The following is a 15,468-nucleotide window of genomic DNA, read 5'->3' on the forward strand; positions in this document are numbered from 1 at the left end:
TTCAGCTCAGTTTTTGTCATTTAAAAGTTCTCTGATGGAATAATGCACTGCTGCCAATGTCAGCAACAGATGGCAGCTGCTCACAGTGCTGGAATGCCTCTCCTGGCAGCAGAGCTCACAGCAGTGATTGTGCCACACAGAGGGCTGTTTCTGTAGTAGCTGCTGGCTTGCATTTTTTTTGGAGTGAAGCTGTTCAATGCATTCCTAATGCAGCTTACAGATGCAATGATTGTACATCCATAAAGCTTTGCCAGTTGCTCCCTGTGCCTTCTGCTATGCATCACTGCACTCCAAAAGCTGAAGTATAGGCTGATGCCATTGTACAGCAGGTTCCTGGGTTTCTTTTTCCCAGGTGTGGTGCTGGATTTTGTTGTAGTTCGTCTGTCTGTATTGACCCAGTCCCAAAGTCTGATGTGTTCAAGTCCTCTTGGCCGGGGGAAGAGGCAGTGTGGGGCCATCTCTTTTGTCTTGGGTGCTGTTCCACCTCTGTCCTCACTTGGATTTCCCCTAGAAGCACTTCAGCTGTGATTCATTTGCATTGATTGCACTGTGGGCATCATTTCATCTTTTAACAGAATAAAGTCAGTCAGTAACACAGCCCTGTGTATCTTCATTACGACATAAATAAATGCTAGGGAAGAATCTGTGGATTTCTGCATGGTCAGTGCTCATGAGGGCTGTGCATCATCCATCCATGTGTGAGCAGGGAAGTGCTGAATACCACTCAGAGTGCATGAAGGTGTTCAGTTGTGCAGTGAAAAGGAGTGGCTTTGCCCTCCCTGTGCTCAGCTCCGTTACCAGTCAGCACATTTACAGTGACACTTAAACCGCTGCTTCTCCCAACTTCAGCCCTTATTTTTTCTCCTTTTGTTCTCTGCCCCAAGCACATATTTGGTTTGAGATGAGTTTGGGCTGCCTTGTGTCAGCCTCTCTGGAGAAGAATCACTGCTCTCTCAGCCTCTGTGTGTTTTTGCTGTTCCTCCCCACTTGCAGCTGTTCTGTGCCCATGGGGGTGCAGGGCCCTGCTGTGTGTTCGGAGGAGCAGAGCTGGATGGGCATTGAGCTGGATGTGCTCCCCATACCTGCCCTTCCTTGCAGAGCTCTGCTTTTCACATGCTTTCTCCTCCTTCCCCTGCATCTCTTTCAGGCTGCCAGATACCTGCTGTACCACAGCAGTGAGGGCAAACAGACAACTTGTGCTGGTTGGTGTTAGGGGTGGCAGCAGAGGAGGTCCCCGCACAGCATCGGGGTGTCTGCTCAGCACCACGGCCTGCTTAGCTCACTCTGCAACTGACATCTTTTCTATCTATCTCATCTTCCAGGTGTGGGTTTACAATGAAGACCACGAGCTGATTTTAAACAACCTCCTGTGCTTGGACGTGTCAGAAACTCGCTCGTCCGACCCTCCTCGCCTCATGAAGTGCCACGGCTCGGGCGGCTCGCAGCAGTGGAGCTTTGGGGTGAGCACACGTGGCTTGTGACTTACAGCTCAGGGCTTGTAAGTGACAGTGGCACATGTGGGATGTAGGGCTGAGTGTAATTATGGCCAAACTTCCTAAGCCCACAGCCTGTGCAAGGCTACACAGTGTTGGTGGCTGTGCCTCAGACTGAGCAGGACTTCCCTGAGCTCCAGGCCATGCAGCCCTTTTCCTTCTCAGTATCAGGAAGTTTTTGCAGTCCTATTCAGGTTTTTTTCTATTTGTCAAAGCCACCCCCAGAACTGTGTCCTGTAGGGATGTGCCAGATGGAAGAAACCCTCCCCACAGCTTTCTGCTGGCTTTGCAGGACCAGGGAGGGAGGTGAGCAGTCCCTGTCTGTGCTTCTGCTGAGTGAGTGTGTAGAGAAGCAGCAGGCAGAACTCAGGATCCAGAGGAGCAGTTTTGCAGCTTCTATCCTATAGCAGTGTCTCATTAGTTTAGCCTCTCAGAGCCACAGAACTGAGGCAATGGTGCACCCGTGTCAAATCTGGCTCCTCAGTGTTAGCTCAAGGGCTGCCACCTCATGTGCCCCGGTGTAGCAATGAGCCCATGCCATTGACACTGAGCAAACAGGAGCGTGCTGCCAGGACTGCTCAGCCAGGACTTTGCATGATCCTTCTTGGGTTCGTGCTGTGCTCTTTGGTGGCAGCATTTGTTCCTAAGAGAAGTCCCATAAGGGAGTCTGTCACAGAGTCACAGAGCCACAGTGGTTGGAAGGGACCTCTGGAGATGGTTAAATATCCCACCTGCTGAAGCAGTTCCCTGCAGCAGGTTGTGTCACTGGAGAGGGAAAGGCCAGCAGAGCTCTGTTGGTTACAAGACTCTTGGGATTGTCGAATGAAGACTACGGGTCAAGTTGAGAATGAGGAGGCTGATGATGTGGTGGGACCACAGGGCGCCTTTCTGCAGGGGCCAGCAGTCTAAAAGCTTGTGCAAGGTCAAGGGAAATTGCCGTGTACTCAGGGGACAATAAATTACAGCCCAGTAGTGCCTGGACTTCAACAGGCTTCAGAAATTCTGCAGCTAAATGCAGCTGGAGGGGCATGAGTGGCCTGGAGGAGCACTAGGTGTTTTTGCTGTGTTCTCCTGCTTCCCCGTGGTGTGCTGGAGTGGGCAACAGAAGACATTCCCCATCTGATTAAGAGGCTTTGATAGCTGCAGAAGCCAAACTGGGTCCCTGTAAAGATACGTGAGCCTTTGTTCCAAGGTCTGAACGTGGTTATGGGGCATGCTGGCTGTGTTCTTGTGGCCGTGGGTCTGATGTGCCAGGGCCTTCCTCAGGAGGGAACATCCCCTTTTCCCCATCTTCCCTCCCCCCCGCAGCAGTGCCAGCTCCAGTTCACCAGCGAAGGAGAAGTTGCAGTAAAGAAATCATTTCTCTCTCTTCTCTAGAAAAACAACCGCCTCTACCAGGTCTCGGTGGGGCAGTGCATGAAGGTGGTGGACCCTCTCAGCCACAAAGGCTACGTGGCCATGGCCATCTGCGACGGGTCCCTCCCTCAGCAGTGGCATTTCGAGAGCTGAGGCAGAGAGCCAAGAGGTGCAGAGCCGGGCCCGGCTTCCCCTGCAGCCAACGTCGGTCAGCGCCGTGAGCCCTCGGCTGCCACGGCCACCACGAGCGCGGTGAGGAGCGCGGGGAGCCCGGGGCTGCCGCGGCGGTTCCCTGGGTTGGCCGGGATTCTGGGACTGGTTTCCAGGAAGAGAAATCAATTATTAGAGCAACGGGATCGAAAGGGTGGGGCTCTTGGCTTTGTGGATCTCCCGCACGGCACAGCGGCGTTCATCGCCGGGTATCGCGTGCAGCCTCGCGGAACTGCGCGTGGTTGGTTGTGTTTTTTGGGTTTTTTTAGTATTGGTTTTACTGGCGAAATTATTTTACTTTACCCGGAAAGTATTTTGATTCCCTTTTATCTTCTGGAAATGGTCATTTGTAATATTTAAGAAAGTTCTCTTAATTTACCATGTCAGGACGTTGCACGTAGCTGAAATCCTTAGCTGTTGTTGTCACCTCCTATTTAAAACGAAGTCGCTGTTACAAAGTCTATTTTGATGACTCACGAGGTAGCTGCAAACACAATAAAGTTCCTGTTTTTTATGACCCCCTCTGGCTGTACTCCTTGTAGGCGCCAGCAGGACGAGCAGGGGTGGGCCCTTCCCTCCCTGCCACCTCCTGCAGGGGCTGAGGGGAAGTTGTGCGCTGGGGTTTTGTTTTCCTGTGTGCGCTTCCGCTCGTGGGGAGGGTTTGTTTCTCCTCGGGGTGCTGTGCTTTCAACCCCTGCTTCAGCCCCAGGGGCCTCTTCAGTGCGTGGGTACTGCAGAAGGCGAGTGCTGTGGGGCAGGGCGTGGGGGGGCAGGGCTCAGTCCCAGCCCGCAGCAGGGGGCTGCACTGGGTTTCCTTGCAGGTAAAGCATGGCTGTAAGTCGGGCCCTCGGTGCCATGAGCACCCCCTCGCCCTCTGCATCACAGTTATTTATCTGTGAAGGCCCCGGGGGCGCAGAGGAGCGGAGTGTGGGGGTGGAAGGGCACAAAGAGCCCCATGAAAACAGGAGGGGACCACCGATAGATGTAAAATATTTTTATTTGTAAATGCCGATCTTCTAAATCTGTTTCCACAAATTCCAAAACCCATAACACTCTGTATACTTCAAAAAATGTCTTTTTTTTTCTTTGTTTTTTTTCTGTGATGTTTTTCTTTTTTTTTTCTTTTCCTTTTTTTTTTTTTTTTTGCCAACATTAGATACTATTATACAGAACAGAAAAAAAACCTGTAGGACAAATACTGGTAGGATGGCGGAATATTGTACAAGAGAAGAAAAATATTCAAGAACCAATTTCGTACAGCTATTTATCAAGAGAAAAAATATATACAATTGATTTATTCTGTAAGATAAAAATACATCATGCCATATACATTACAAGTTCAGAACTGTAGCACTGAATATACCAACAGGGTACAGTCCACTTTCATTGTGCACACACACACACAAAAAAAAAAAAAAACAAAAAAAACTTCATTTTTCTCTTTATATTTAGTCTGTGAAGTGTCAGTACCAGGATTTTAAGTACAAAATAAAAGCTAACCTGCTTCCGAACGCTGATTCCATTTCTACGAGCAAACACAAAACAGTGTTTATTTTATTCTTAGTTTTTTTTATTTTTTATTTTTTAATTTTTTTTATTTTTATTTTTTATTTTATCTTAAAGAAATGTAAACAAAAACAATCCGTACAAACACATCTTTAAGTTACACCGTGCCCACCCCACGGCGGCGCCCGCAGCCCCGGCTCCGCGGAGCTCCCCCTCCTGGGCACTGCTTTTTGCTGAAGGAAAACCCCAACGTTCAGCTCTGTTTACTGTGGGTGGTTGTGAGCAGTTCTTCACAGTTATCACAAATTTTAAGCACAAACAAAAAATAAAAATAAAACAAACAAAAACAAAAAACCAACCGAACCTGACTGAAGAAATAGGGATGCAACAATATAATACGAGCAGAAGGGATCGGCGTTACCCCCGCGTCTCCACAAGGGGGAGACAAATCTGCTGAGAGCACAGCTGAGACCGCGTGGGAAAAACCCAACAGAACCCTCCCACAGCAACAGAAACTGCTCCGTGCGTGGAGATTTTGGTTATGCCATCATTGCAATCGCGTGTGTGTGTGTGTGTGTGAGAGCACAGATCATATTGGAACATCCCTATGACACTGTAAGAAGCACCCGAACTGCTGCGGCGTCTGCTAGCATTTGGTCAATAACTATCTTTTATAGGGCTTTTTTTTTTTCTTTTCTCTTTTTTCTCAAAATATTTACACGTCTGTACAAAGTAACAGAGTCCGTTAGTTCTGCAGTAACAGCAGCAGCGTGGCTTTCTTCTAACTTTCTTTTTAAAAATAGCTTCATTCACTTCTTCAATAATAAATACAAAAAGGTTCTCTTATTTTACAGAAATCAAAAAACTACAATAAACTGACTCATGGAATCAAGTATTTAAATGTATTTTAGTGCAAGTTATTTTTCCCTTAGCTCTATCCCTAAGGAAGTCGTTTCAGTACATTCCTTGTTCAGTGGTGTCTACTTTTTTATTTAAAATTTTTCTTTAATTAGAGGGCCTGCCCCTTTATCAAATAAGGCTGTGGCCAGCACTTTGGACTTCTCCCTTTCGCTGGTGATTTCAGTCTTACATTCATAAATGCCCACCTGCGCGCCGCAGGTCAGCCCCCGGTTCTTTGCCCAAGTTCAACAGTTTCTCCTTAGTGAGCTCAAAAACAAAAGTGCTGGACCATTCTGTTCACTCAGTTTAAGCTCCGTGTGGCTGGAAGCTCCGCTTCGGGTGACGCCGGCTTGCTTCTGCTGCTCGTTTTGTGGGGTTTCTTTTGTTTTCCTTTTGAGATACTCGAGTAGAAATCCGTACTTCCAGAAGTGATTTTCGATTTATTATTTTTTTTCCCTTCAAAAAGGCAACGATTTTCTGTCGACAGAATCAAAAGGTGAATCACTTCCTCCTTGGGACAAGCAACCCTCAAAAGACAGCAAGGAATGCATTCTAGTTCATCCATTTTCGGCAGTTTACGGCTCCACAGTGACATGGAATCTTGTGCTGGTCGTCTTCAAAATCAAACTTATAGTCATAGCAAAGCTGGAAGAAGATTCGGGAGAATGGTTAGAAGAGAACGGGATTTCACCGCATCTTTCCTTGTCCCTACAGTAAAGCACACCAGCGTTCCTGGTAGGAACAGGCAAGAGTTACAGTGAAAAAGAGGAAGGGCAATGTCACCCCCACCTCCACACCACATGGCGCTGGAGGCGGTGGGAATTGGGGCGGTATGTGGAACTGAACAGAGCTGGCAGCAGTGGGGGAAAGCGGGATGAGACGGCCATACCTCCTCCCCTTTCTGGATCCTCCTGCTGGAGCTGATGATAATTTTGTGTCCTCTCTCAAAAGTGACCACCTCCGCCACACAGTTGGGGGCACACGAGTGGTTGATGTACCTGCGAACACAGAGCATCTCAGACAGGTGACCCCGATGGAAAACGCGGCGCTGGGGGCAAATGTGAGCCAAGGAGGGGTAGAGCTAATGAAAACAGCGCGTCCGCTCCAGCGGGACGGGCCGCGGGTGCAGCATAACCCACACAACTCTGTGCCAACAGTCACCGGGAAAGCAGAAACGCACATCCCCCAACACACAGCCCCAGCACAGGGACAGGGAGAGCTCCTGAGGATGGGGGCAGGGCTGTCCCCAGAGCCACCCACCTTGCGGGACCTCCCGTCAGGGTGGCATCGATGACGTGGTCGTTGTCGATGCGGAACATGTACACCCCGCGGTTCTGAAACACAGGATCGGAAGAAAGAGCTGTGTAGGTTTTAAGTCATCCGTGGCTGAAACAGCAGCACTGTGGGTTATCACCTCCACGAGTTTCCCTGTGATCTGGGGATCTTTAAGTGCCTCACAAGTGTGTGTTAACTGTTACGTGGCTGCTGAGTTACAGAAAGGAAATGGCTTTAAATTTAAAAACGAAGTTCTCCTTAAAAAGTAGAGGTGCTGACATCTCTGTGGAAGTTCTCTCTCTGTCCTCCAGCTAACTGAATGCAGATTACCTGGCTGTGGTGCTGTGAGATGTACTGAACATCCAAGTACCCTGATAAACACACCCTGCGGACACCTGGGGCTGTCCCTGTTAGTCTGTAACAGTGCTCTTACAGCACTTAAGGCACTGCAGAACTCGGGGGACCTGACTCCTACACCTGCTGCAGCCATCAGAGAGCACTGTCTGTCCCTCCACGTCCCTGACAGGCAGCATTTGTCTCATTTGAAAGGGGAGAGGAACAATGGTGAACACCCCCAGTACCTGTGATTCATACAGCTTCTCCTTCCTGTTCGCTACCTCATTCCGGATGATAGTTCCGATGTACTCAATGACCATAGTGTGCTTTTCAATGTCTCTAGCAGCATATAAGCCCAGGCCCTACAAAAAAAAAAAGACACTGTGAGTTAGAAATTCGTAACAAATGTACCCTGACACCGCATTCCTCACTGTGCCCCAAAAGCATTCCTGCAGAAAACCACGAGAGAAGGGAACCACCCAAGGAAAGCAGCACAGGAAAGCAGCTCGTGTGGGAACAGCGCAGAGAAGGACCCAGGTTTGCAGCAAATACTGAAGATGCAGTAAAACATACTTGGCTGCTGTCTAGGTAAGGAAGCAGGCTTCTCTTACACCTCTTACACCTTATAACTGACTGCGTGAAGATTACAGAGTCACTGAAAGTTAAAGCAGGCCTTCCTAGAATGGAGACATGTAGTAGGAACGCAACAGCACAGTTAAATCCAATCTAAGATAAATAATAACAACGTTTGTTTGCAAAAAGACACATTCCAAGGTTTCTGCAAAACACTCTGAGGAACAAACCCACAATTGCAGAACAATCCCAGGAACGTATTGCTTTCTGAATGCCAGCAGGCACTGACTGCCTCCTGCAATTCCACGCTGCCCAGCTGGCTCTGAGCATGTCACACCTCCACTGTACGGTCACGTAACCATTAGTTTTTATTCACCTCTGCAGAAATATGGTAAAAACACCTTGAAATAACATAACTCATTCTTTTTCTGGATGACTGCAACAAATTATTCTTCCAGATATCCACAATACTTAATACGCCATCTTGCTTGGGTGCCTGTGCCGTGGTCTGTCACGTTCAAATTACCAAATTTTGAGAAGAGATTTCAAGAACTGGAATTTGAGGATTCAAATTCTGCAGTTCCTTCCTTTCATTTCTTGACATAAAGCAAAGACATCAAATAGAAGTACACATTCAAGTTGGACCGGGAAGTTCCTAGAACGAAGGCTGACCTGAATGCGAGAGCGAGCCAGGTACACGTTGGACTTCCACTCTGTTTTCATTTTCCGGTACTGGGAGGACTTGGAGTGGACGAACTGCTTACTGTAAGGCGCGTTCAGCTCCCCCGTGACTGTGCTCTGAAATGACTTCGACGTGCTGGTGCTGTTCAAGGTGTGAGGCCTGGAGGAGTTGGGCATGTAACAAGAAAAAATACAAGAAAAACTGAAGATTTCTCTGAAGACAGCCACAGCAGCAATGCAAAATTCTTTGAGACGCACACACACTTAAAGCCAGCTAGCAGAGACAACACAGCAACTCCTTTGATTTGGGCATGCACATACACAGCCAAGGACGACAGGGTTTGTAAGCAGCAGACGAAAGCACAAATAACCCTAAGCAGCCTATAAACCCTGGGCTGTACTATGTGAAATTAAAACAAAATACCTTAACACAAACCTCTTGACATGGGTACTCATTTTAGGCTCGGCACGGGCGCAGCCCGTGGGGTTGATGGCAAGAGGGAGTTCCATTAAGGGGTTTCGGCCATAGCGGAAAGTGTAATTCTCACAGGCCTCAACCCCTGGGAGCTGCAAGAAAACACACACAGAGAAAGAAAATCCGAGTAATTATGTGTTAATGGCACGTAAACAAATCTTCACTTCTCCTCCTGCGCCCCTTCTCGTGGGTGTGTGTGTGTGTGACAGCCAAGACACAGGGGTGCCCAGCGGGGCCGTGCTGGGGAGGACTCACCGACTCGGCGATCCTTGCCACCGCAGACACCGTCAAACCAAAGAGGTCCTCGCCCTTCAGGTAGCCAGGGAACAGCTGCAGCATTTCTGACTCTTTCCTGACTGAAGCAACGGGCTCCAGGATTTTATCCCACACACCTACACGGCCACATGGGAAAGGAACAAGGATCAAAACCAGAATCTGCTGTACTGGTTTAGAACTCGTGCTCGAAGATTGCTGGAACCAGCATACTGAAAACATGCTTTGCCATTGGTTTACAAAAGAGAAGTGTTTCAAAAGCGAAATGAAGAAGGGTTTGAGATGTGCTGTTTTGTCTTGAACAAATTGCAAATGAACGCAACATTTGTGCTGCACCCTTCTTGGGAACAGAGCTGGGAAACCTTCGGTTCCCTGCCAGTGTTACTGTATGTTTGTCTTGAGGGAACTGTGGGCTTTCCGAAGTGACAGAAGAGATCCTCCTTAGAAAACCTGCACGAGGTAGCATTTTCTTAAAGCCAGCTATTACAGTCAGCACTTCATTTTACGTAGGCCATTCTGTAGGCTGTGGTTTAACTGGTTAAAACCCAAAGCAACACAGACCACATCCACATGTCATGTCCCTAAGATCTGCCCCATATGCTTATCCTCTCACACACTGTACTGCTCCTCATCCCCAGCAGAGGCAATGCTCCCAGCTCTCACAGTGACTTGGTCAACTCACTTTATGGTCTTTAAACTTCAGCACAACTGATTTGAAGACAACTGTGTAGCAATATCATATTTTAACAGTCCCTTTTCATGAAAGGGAACTTGCACTCACATTCTTACTACTTACCATCGACCCTGAGAGTCCTGTGAACCTGTAACAGATCTCTTCTGCGCAGCTTATAGGATTTCTTGAAGGGTGCTCTCAGTCTCTGTTAAATGTTTTAACTAAACCAGAAAAGGACCCTGGAAGCTCAGTGCAACCACTACACTGCGATTTCTGAAGCAGAGCAGTGTCTGCAACACTGAAACATTTATCAGAGGCGTGGAAAGTACCAGCAGTAACAAACAGCAACTCCAAGAAGTCAGCACTTCAGACAAATTTTACCTTTTGGCGTTGTGTCAGTAAGAACCAGATCTTCGTGGCCTTGCTCCACAACCTTGATGACAAACAGCGGGAGCCCGTCCTTCTCCTCGATGGAGCAGAGATAGCGACAGCGCCTGTTGGCGTACCTCATGCTCCAGTAGAGCCGGCTGGCCTCGTAGCCCACGGGGAAGAGCGCTTTGGAGGAGTGGAAGGCCTGCATCTGCTGTGGGAGCAGCTGACCCACGGCGTGGAAAATCAGGCTCCCCACCCGGAAAGTGTGGTCGCGCTCTCCCCGCTGCACGATGCTAGCGATCTGCCGCACCTCGTCGCGCTGCACGTAGACCCTCCTGAAGACCGCGAAGTAACTGAGTTCCTGCTCGTGAGTTCCCTTTGGTTTGTGCATGGGGCAAAGCATGGTCTTGTCTTTAAAAAACATGCATTGTGCTTTAATGGCACAGGTAAAGTGATAAATGTTGGTGCACCTTAACCTGTGACAACCGCTGGTGGCACCCATTTTGTGACAGAACATGCATTTCATTTGCAAGCCTCTCCGCAGGGCTAGTTCCACATTTATTAAGGCACCAGCTTGTGTCTCGTAGACTTCTGTAGACCAAAGAGCACAGTTCAAATGGACCCAAAGGTCTAAATCCAGGTTAAGAAGCCTCGCTGGTCCATCGGTTAACCCATCGCCCTCCTCGTGACAGAAGCAACATTTTCTGTAGTCTTTAGGCACTGGGTCTGGTTTAAGGGTCGTGCCCAATTTCTTCAGAAATTCATCGATTTCTTCTTCACAAGGAGGCTTGAATGATCCTTTAGGAATCACAATCTGAATGCTCCACTTCTTCCACTTCATTCCTTTCCATTTCTTACTCGGAGGCCGACAGTCATCAAGACTGCTGTGTATTGCTTTTAATTTAGGTTTTAGTTTCACCGTTACCTTAAGCTCATCCGGTTTCGCCTCTACCTTGGCTGCTTCAAATGCAGGGGGAAAAATGATCGGGGGTGAAGATGACGGAGACACTTTGTCCTGCAACTGAGGCAGACAGTGGACATCCAAAGTGGAGATGTTGTTGCTGTACTGGTGGAATGCTTTAGGCGGCCTCTCCTTCATCGGTGACTGCGGCAAAGATGGAACTGACTCCTGGAAAAGCAACAGAAAGCTCTCAAGAAGAAGTCCCAAAGCATTAAATCGCTCTCGGAAACTTGCGGGTCAGAAGTGAAGTGAAAAAACTACTCAGAATGCCTAAAATGATGCAGCAACAGAGAAAGAACTCATCTTTACCTGCTTCATCACAACTTGTGCTGGGATGCAGAGCACTAAAGTCCTTCCAGTCAACCCACAGCATGGCACCCTTCAATTCTTAACACGAAACACAAATAATCCTGCGCACAGGTTTTGAATGAAAAACTAATCAAATGCCCGAGGCAATGGAACTGAAAGATTTAAGGTTTGTAGCTATTTTTTGGAAGCATAGTTATGACATAAACAACTAAAAATACAGGTCACAGAATTCATTTGAAGAATAAGAAACTTGTTATTTGTTAGAAGGGGAAGCTGAGATTTAATTCCATGTATTTTCCTAAAAGTGAGAGACAAGGAAATTCCTGCAGGGCTCTGGATTATTCATATACCTCAAGGTCTTAACAATTCAGTTATAGCAAAGAATGAAACCTGCAGAGATTTGTTCCAAAAAAAAAAAAAAAAGGAAAATAAAGAACAAGGAGAACAACTGAAGTTTAGATTAGAAGTGCTTAATGTGGTTTGTGTAATTAATCTTGAAAGAATAAATGAAAGGATTAAGAGGCTGAACATGACATTTAATTAACTTAATTATGTACGTGGTGATGCACATGTGCAAGCATATGGATGTCAACACATTCACTTTCTTAACCAGTGCTTTTTCTATTTCTTCTGAAAAAGGAGGAGAGATGCATCTGAAGGAAGGCTGCACATTCTCCAGCCAGCACGTGGCTACGTGGGAGGTCATTAACTTGGTAATGCTCGAAGCATGCTGCCAACTCTGTCCACCACTTCAGGGAAAAATGTAGGTGTGAACTACAGAAATCAAGCTAGTTCAAAGAAGCACTCTCGATACGTCCAAGTGAGAACCTACTTGCAGGTCTAACTAAGCTGATAGCGGCACCTCAACCAGAGATGTTCTGTCACACATCTCTATCAGACAGAAGGTTCTGTAAATACGAATCCTACTTCGCTCTGCTGGCTCCAAGTTGCAATGTCTGAATAGAGAGCAGCTAATTTACAAAACCCCCAGAACAAAGTGCAGCATCCCCCACCCCATTTCTGCTCACTAGGGCCTACCAGCGTCCGGTACTTACTTTGTTCTCAGAGCTTTTTGCTTGCACAGCTGCTGAATAGAGAACAAAGCAGTTGTTGCTACAGAACACGATGTCCTTCATTTTATCAGACCCTTCTTGGGAATCCTGGGGATCAAACATGGAAGATTATCAGAAGTGCATTTTAATACCACTCTTCACACACTGTTATGAAATAAGTCTTCCAATCTGGCTGGAAACTGCCCACCTTATCTGTAGAACATTTGTGAAATAGTGAGTGCTACTGTGATATAAATACCTATCTGACAGATCAAACATTACCACCACCTACAGCCATTGTCTTCAATACTTCATCGCAGAAATTTACTTTTCTGCCTTTAACAGAAGTTTAACAATCAAAACAAAGCCTAATACTGTGCATACATCTGCTCTACAGGCACAGTCGTAAAATAAAAACCCATTTTCTTTTTTATCTTTAAGATGAGGAAAGAACATCTCACCTTTTTCTAGTCAAAGGTTTTATCTATTGACTCATCTGCAAAGCATTACTGGGAACTCTGTATCCTTCTGACTACACGAGCACATTCACGTTAAATACAAATTCTGACTGCACACCTTTGTTACGTAATCATCTCAATCTGATTCAAAAAAAGAGCACTGGTACTTTTTAATGAATGGCAGCTCCGTGCACAAATCCTCTATTTGACTGTGACCCTAAGGAGCAGCTCGGGATCCTGCTCACTCAGTGAACGATGTATAATACAGGGCATCGAGGCTGAAATCTGCTTCATGTTCAGAGAGAGTGACAGTACTGTAGCTCCTCTAGAAATTTCTACGTGGCAGTGTGGTGCTGCCTTACACATCGGCTCCTTCTCAATTCTTCAGGTCCCTGAAGTGGTCACAGAAAGAGTGCACAGAGTAACTTTGGAGGTCACTATTTATGGGACCTCTTCTATGGAATTTAATGGAATACATTTAGTGTAGGTAATTACTTTGCCATTTCTTATGTGCACTACCAATCCCTTTGGATGTCTCCACCTCAATTAGGACTCAGAAAAGGGAGAACACAAAGAAACTGGGAACTGGCATCAGTTGGCACGGTAAGCAGCAGACTGTTGCCTTAGTTGGGCTCCCAGCCATGACATGTAAAAAACTCTACTTCCATTTCCAGCACTCCCACTGCAGTACCTGTTTCAAGAAAGGCAGGTCTTTGAAGGACTTCCGCACACCACTACCGAGAACTACTACTTTGCAATGAGAGCACCATCGAGGCCTCAGTGCTGAGCTTTCTGCAATGTTCTGACCGTGATCCTTATAGCCAGCTATACCTGCAAAACAGGGAAGTGTGTTAGATACCAGAAGTGATCAAAGCAAACCTACAAGAAATCACAGTGTTTGTCTCGGGGGCTTAGTCCTCTACGTCCTCTAAACACTGTGATTTCTTGAAGCATCCGCCTCAATGAGGAGAAAGCAAACTTCAAATTCGATCCCGATGGGAAAATTGTTTAAATCAGACCAAATCACCCCTGTGTACAACAAGGCAATAATAAATTCTTGTGTATGAAATGATTAACTAGAACAATGTAGGCACGCGTGCTTAAAAACTTCTGTCAATCAGCACAGTAATAACGTTCCAGAACAATGCATTTAAAAACAGACTGGGCAAAAATGTTATTAACATCGTGTGATACTGGAAGAAATATCTCACTGACACTGACATGGGAAACAAAGTGTAAATCAGAGATGGACCTGTTTGCACTGCTGTCAACAACAGGAGCAGGTCTGCATGGACTGATCACACAAGAGAACTGCTGTTCAGAATGGGAATCAGCCACTTAACTCACGACGGTGAACGTACAAGGCTGACAGGCACTAATGCTGACACAATTAAGATTTAGAAGAATGAATGCCTACTTACCATTGCTGTTTGCAGCAAATGGCATACTGGGCTGCTTCAGTCCATAAGACCCTGCAATCCTGGCAGGACCCATGGGTCCTGCCTGAGGCCCCTGGAGCAGTAAGTGCTGCCTGTACTCCGCAGAAGGGTTCACTCTGTGGCTGCTGACTGCTGCCAGGGAGGATGGGACATCTGGAGCATTACTGACCTCGTAACTGTTGGGAATTCGGACGTGCAGCAAATTGGAGAATGCTGCTACAACGCTGCTAATATTCTAAAAATAAAAACACACCTTTGTTTTTATCCCACGGGCAGAAGGCAGAAGCAACATGAATCATTACAAGGCTACAATAACTGTTTCTACTTTACTATGCTATAGCCCCCTTCACATCCACTATTTAAAGAGCATATTAACTTCTGCTGTATTTTATGTGCATAACAGAGGGTTATTTCTCTTACCTCAGCAGCTGTGGGATGTAAAGTGATTGCTACAGAAATAAGGCCGGATTTAGGACCATTCTGGGGTGGTCCAAGCTGAGAGGCAAAGAAGGCAGAACCAGGTAATGCTCCTGAACCAGGTTCTGCCTTTATGTAATTCCTTTTGGCTTCTGAACCTGAAATTAAAATGAAATACACCAGGTTAATCCAACATGCAGGTTGGATGAAAAAAAAAAAAGTCTGTTTCTTTTAATTGTTCATTCTGCTGCAGTCTCACCTTTTCCAGTACTGCTGGGAAGGATGGGAATGATGGGAGATGGTACAGGTTCTGGGTTCTCCTCTTTTACAACTGACAAGTCTGGATACCTACTTATTTCCATCCCCACCACACTTTCAGGAGAGGAAGATGGAACAAAGCTGTCAGGAGTGTCCCTGTCCTCACAGTGATCTTGAACCCTGGAACAAAAACAAAAAAAGCTGTTATGGAAACAGCCAAAAAACCTCTGTGTGCCAGTACTATAAATCATGACAGGGAGTGATCATGTTTCTCTTTCTAGATAAGGAATGAAATTAAGTTGTGGGCCACCAAGTCTGGCTAATACTCCACTGCACAAGATGGGTTAATGGGAAAGACATGTAAAGGAAAAGAGAGGCAGTAGCAATGTCCTTTACAGAACTCTGTTCCCCATGGCTCCACGTACCTAAGTAAAAATGTGTATTTAATACT

General features: G+C 46.7%; 2 protein-coding genes across 17 annotated transcripts in view; one reads left to right on the plus strand and one right to left on the minus strand.

Moving 5' to 3' along the window:
• The window catches only part of GALNT11 (polypeptide N-acetylgalactosaminyltransferase 11), a 39,340-nt gene extending 36,291 nt beyond the window's left edge, over window positions 1–3,049 (plus strand). For both annotated transcript variants that reach the window (XM_065744934.1, XM_065744935.1), the window contains exons 11-12: window positions 1,323–1,460; window positions 2,871–3,049. In XM_065744934.1, coding sequence (XP_065601006.1) covers window positions 1,323–1,460; window positions 2,871–3,002 — 270 coding nt within the window. In that variant the 3' untranslated portion in view covers window positions 3,003–3,049. The remainder of the gene's footprint in view (window positions 1–1,322; window positions 1,461–2,870) is intronic.
• Window positions 3,050–5,035: 1,986 nt separating this feature from the next.
• Window positions 5,036–15,468, minus strand: part of KMT2C (lysine methyltransferase 2C) — a 179,690-nt gene continuing 169,257 nt past the window's right edge. For 14 of the 15 annotated variants that reach the window (XM_065744912.1, XM_065744915.1, XM_065744922.1 and 11 more), the window contains 13 exons: window positions 15,019–15,197; window positions 14,763–14,917; window positions 14,325–14,577; window positions 13,595–13,734; window positions 12,449–12,553; window positions 10,133–11,252; window positions 9,061–9,197; window positions 8,755–8,897; window positions 8,322–8,490; window positions 7,322–7,438; window positions 6,726–6,799; window positions 6,355–6,463; window positions 5,036–6,110 (listed from right to left, as the gene is read on the minus strand). In XM_065744912.1, coding sequence (XP_065600984.1) covers window positions 6,018–6,110; window positions 6,355–6,463; window positions 6,726–6,799; window positions 7,322–7,438; window positions 8,322–8,490; window positions 8,755–8,897; window positions 9,061–9,197; window positions 10,133–11,252; window positions 12,449–12,553; window positions 13,595–13,734; window positions 14,325–14,577; window positions 14,763–14,917; window positions 15,019–15,197 — 2,794 coding nt within the window. In that variant the 3' untranslated portion in view covers window positions 5,036–6,017. The remainder of the gene's footprint in view (window positions 6,111–6,354; window positions 6,464–6,725; window positions 6,800–7,321; window positions 7,439–8,321; window positions 8,491–8,754; window positions 8,898–9,060; window positions 9,198–10,132; window positions 11,253–12,448; window positions 12,554–13,594; window positions 13,735–14,324; window positions 14,578–14,762; window positions 14,918–15,018; window positions 15,198–15,468) is intronic. The other variant, XM_065744916.1, reaches the window with a different exon arrangement.

This window comes from Cyrtonyx montezumae, unplaced genomic scaffold (assembly GCF_038088225.1).
Source record: "Cyrtonyx montezumae isolate F1298 unplaced genomic scaffold, pur_monq_1.0 scaffold_32, whole genome shotgun sequence".
NCBI classification, from domain to species: Eukaryota; Metazoa; Chordata; class Aves; order Galliformes; family Odontophoridae; genus Cyrtonyx; species Cyrtonyx montezumae.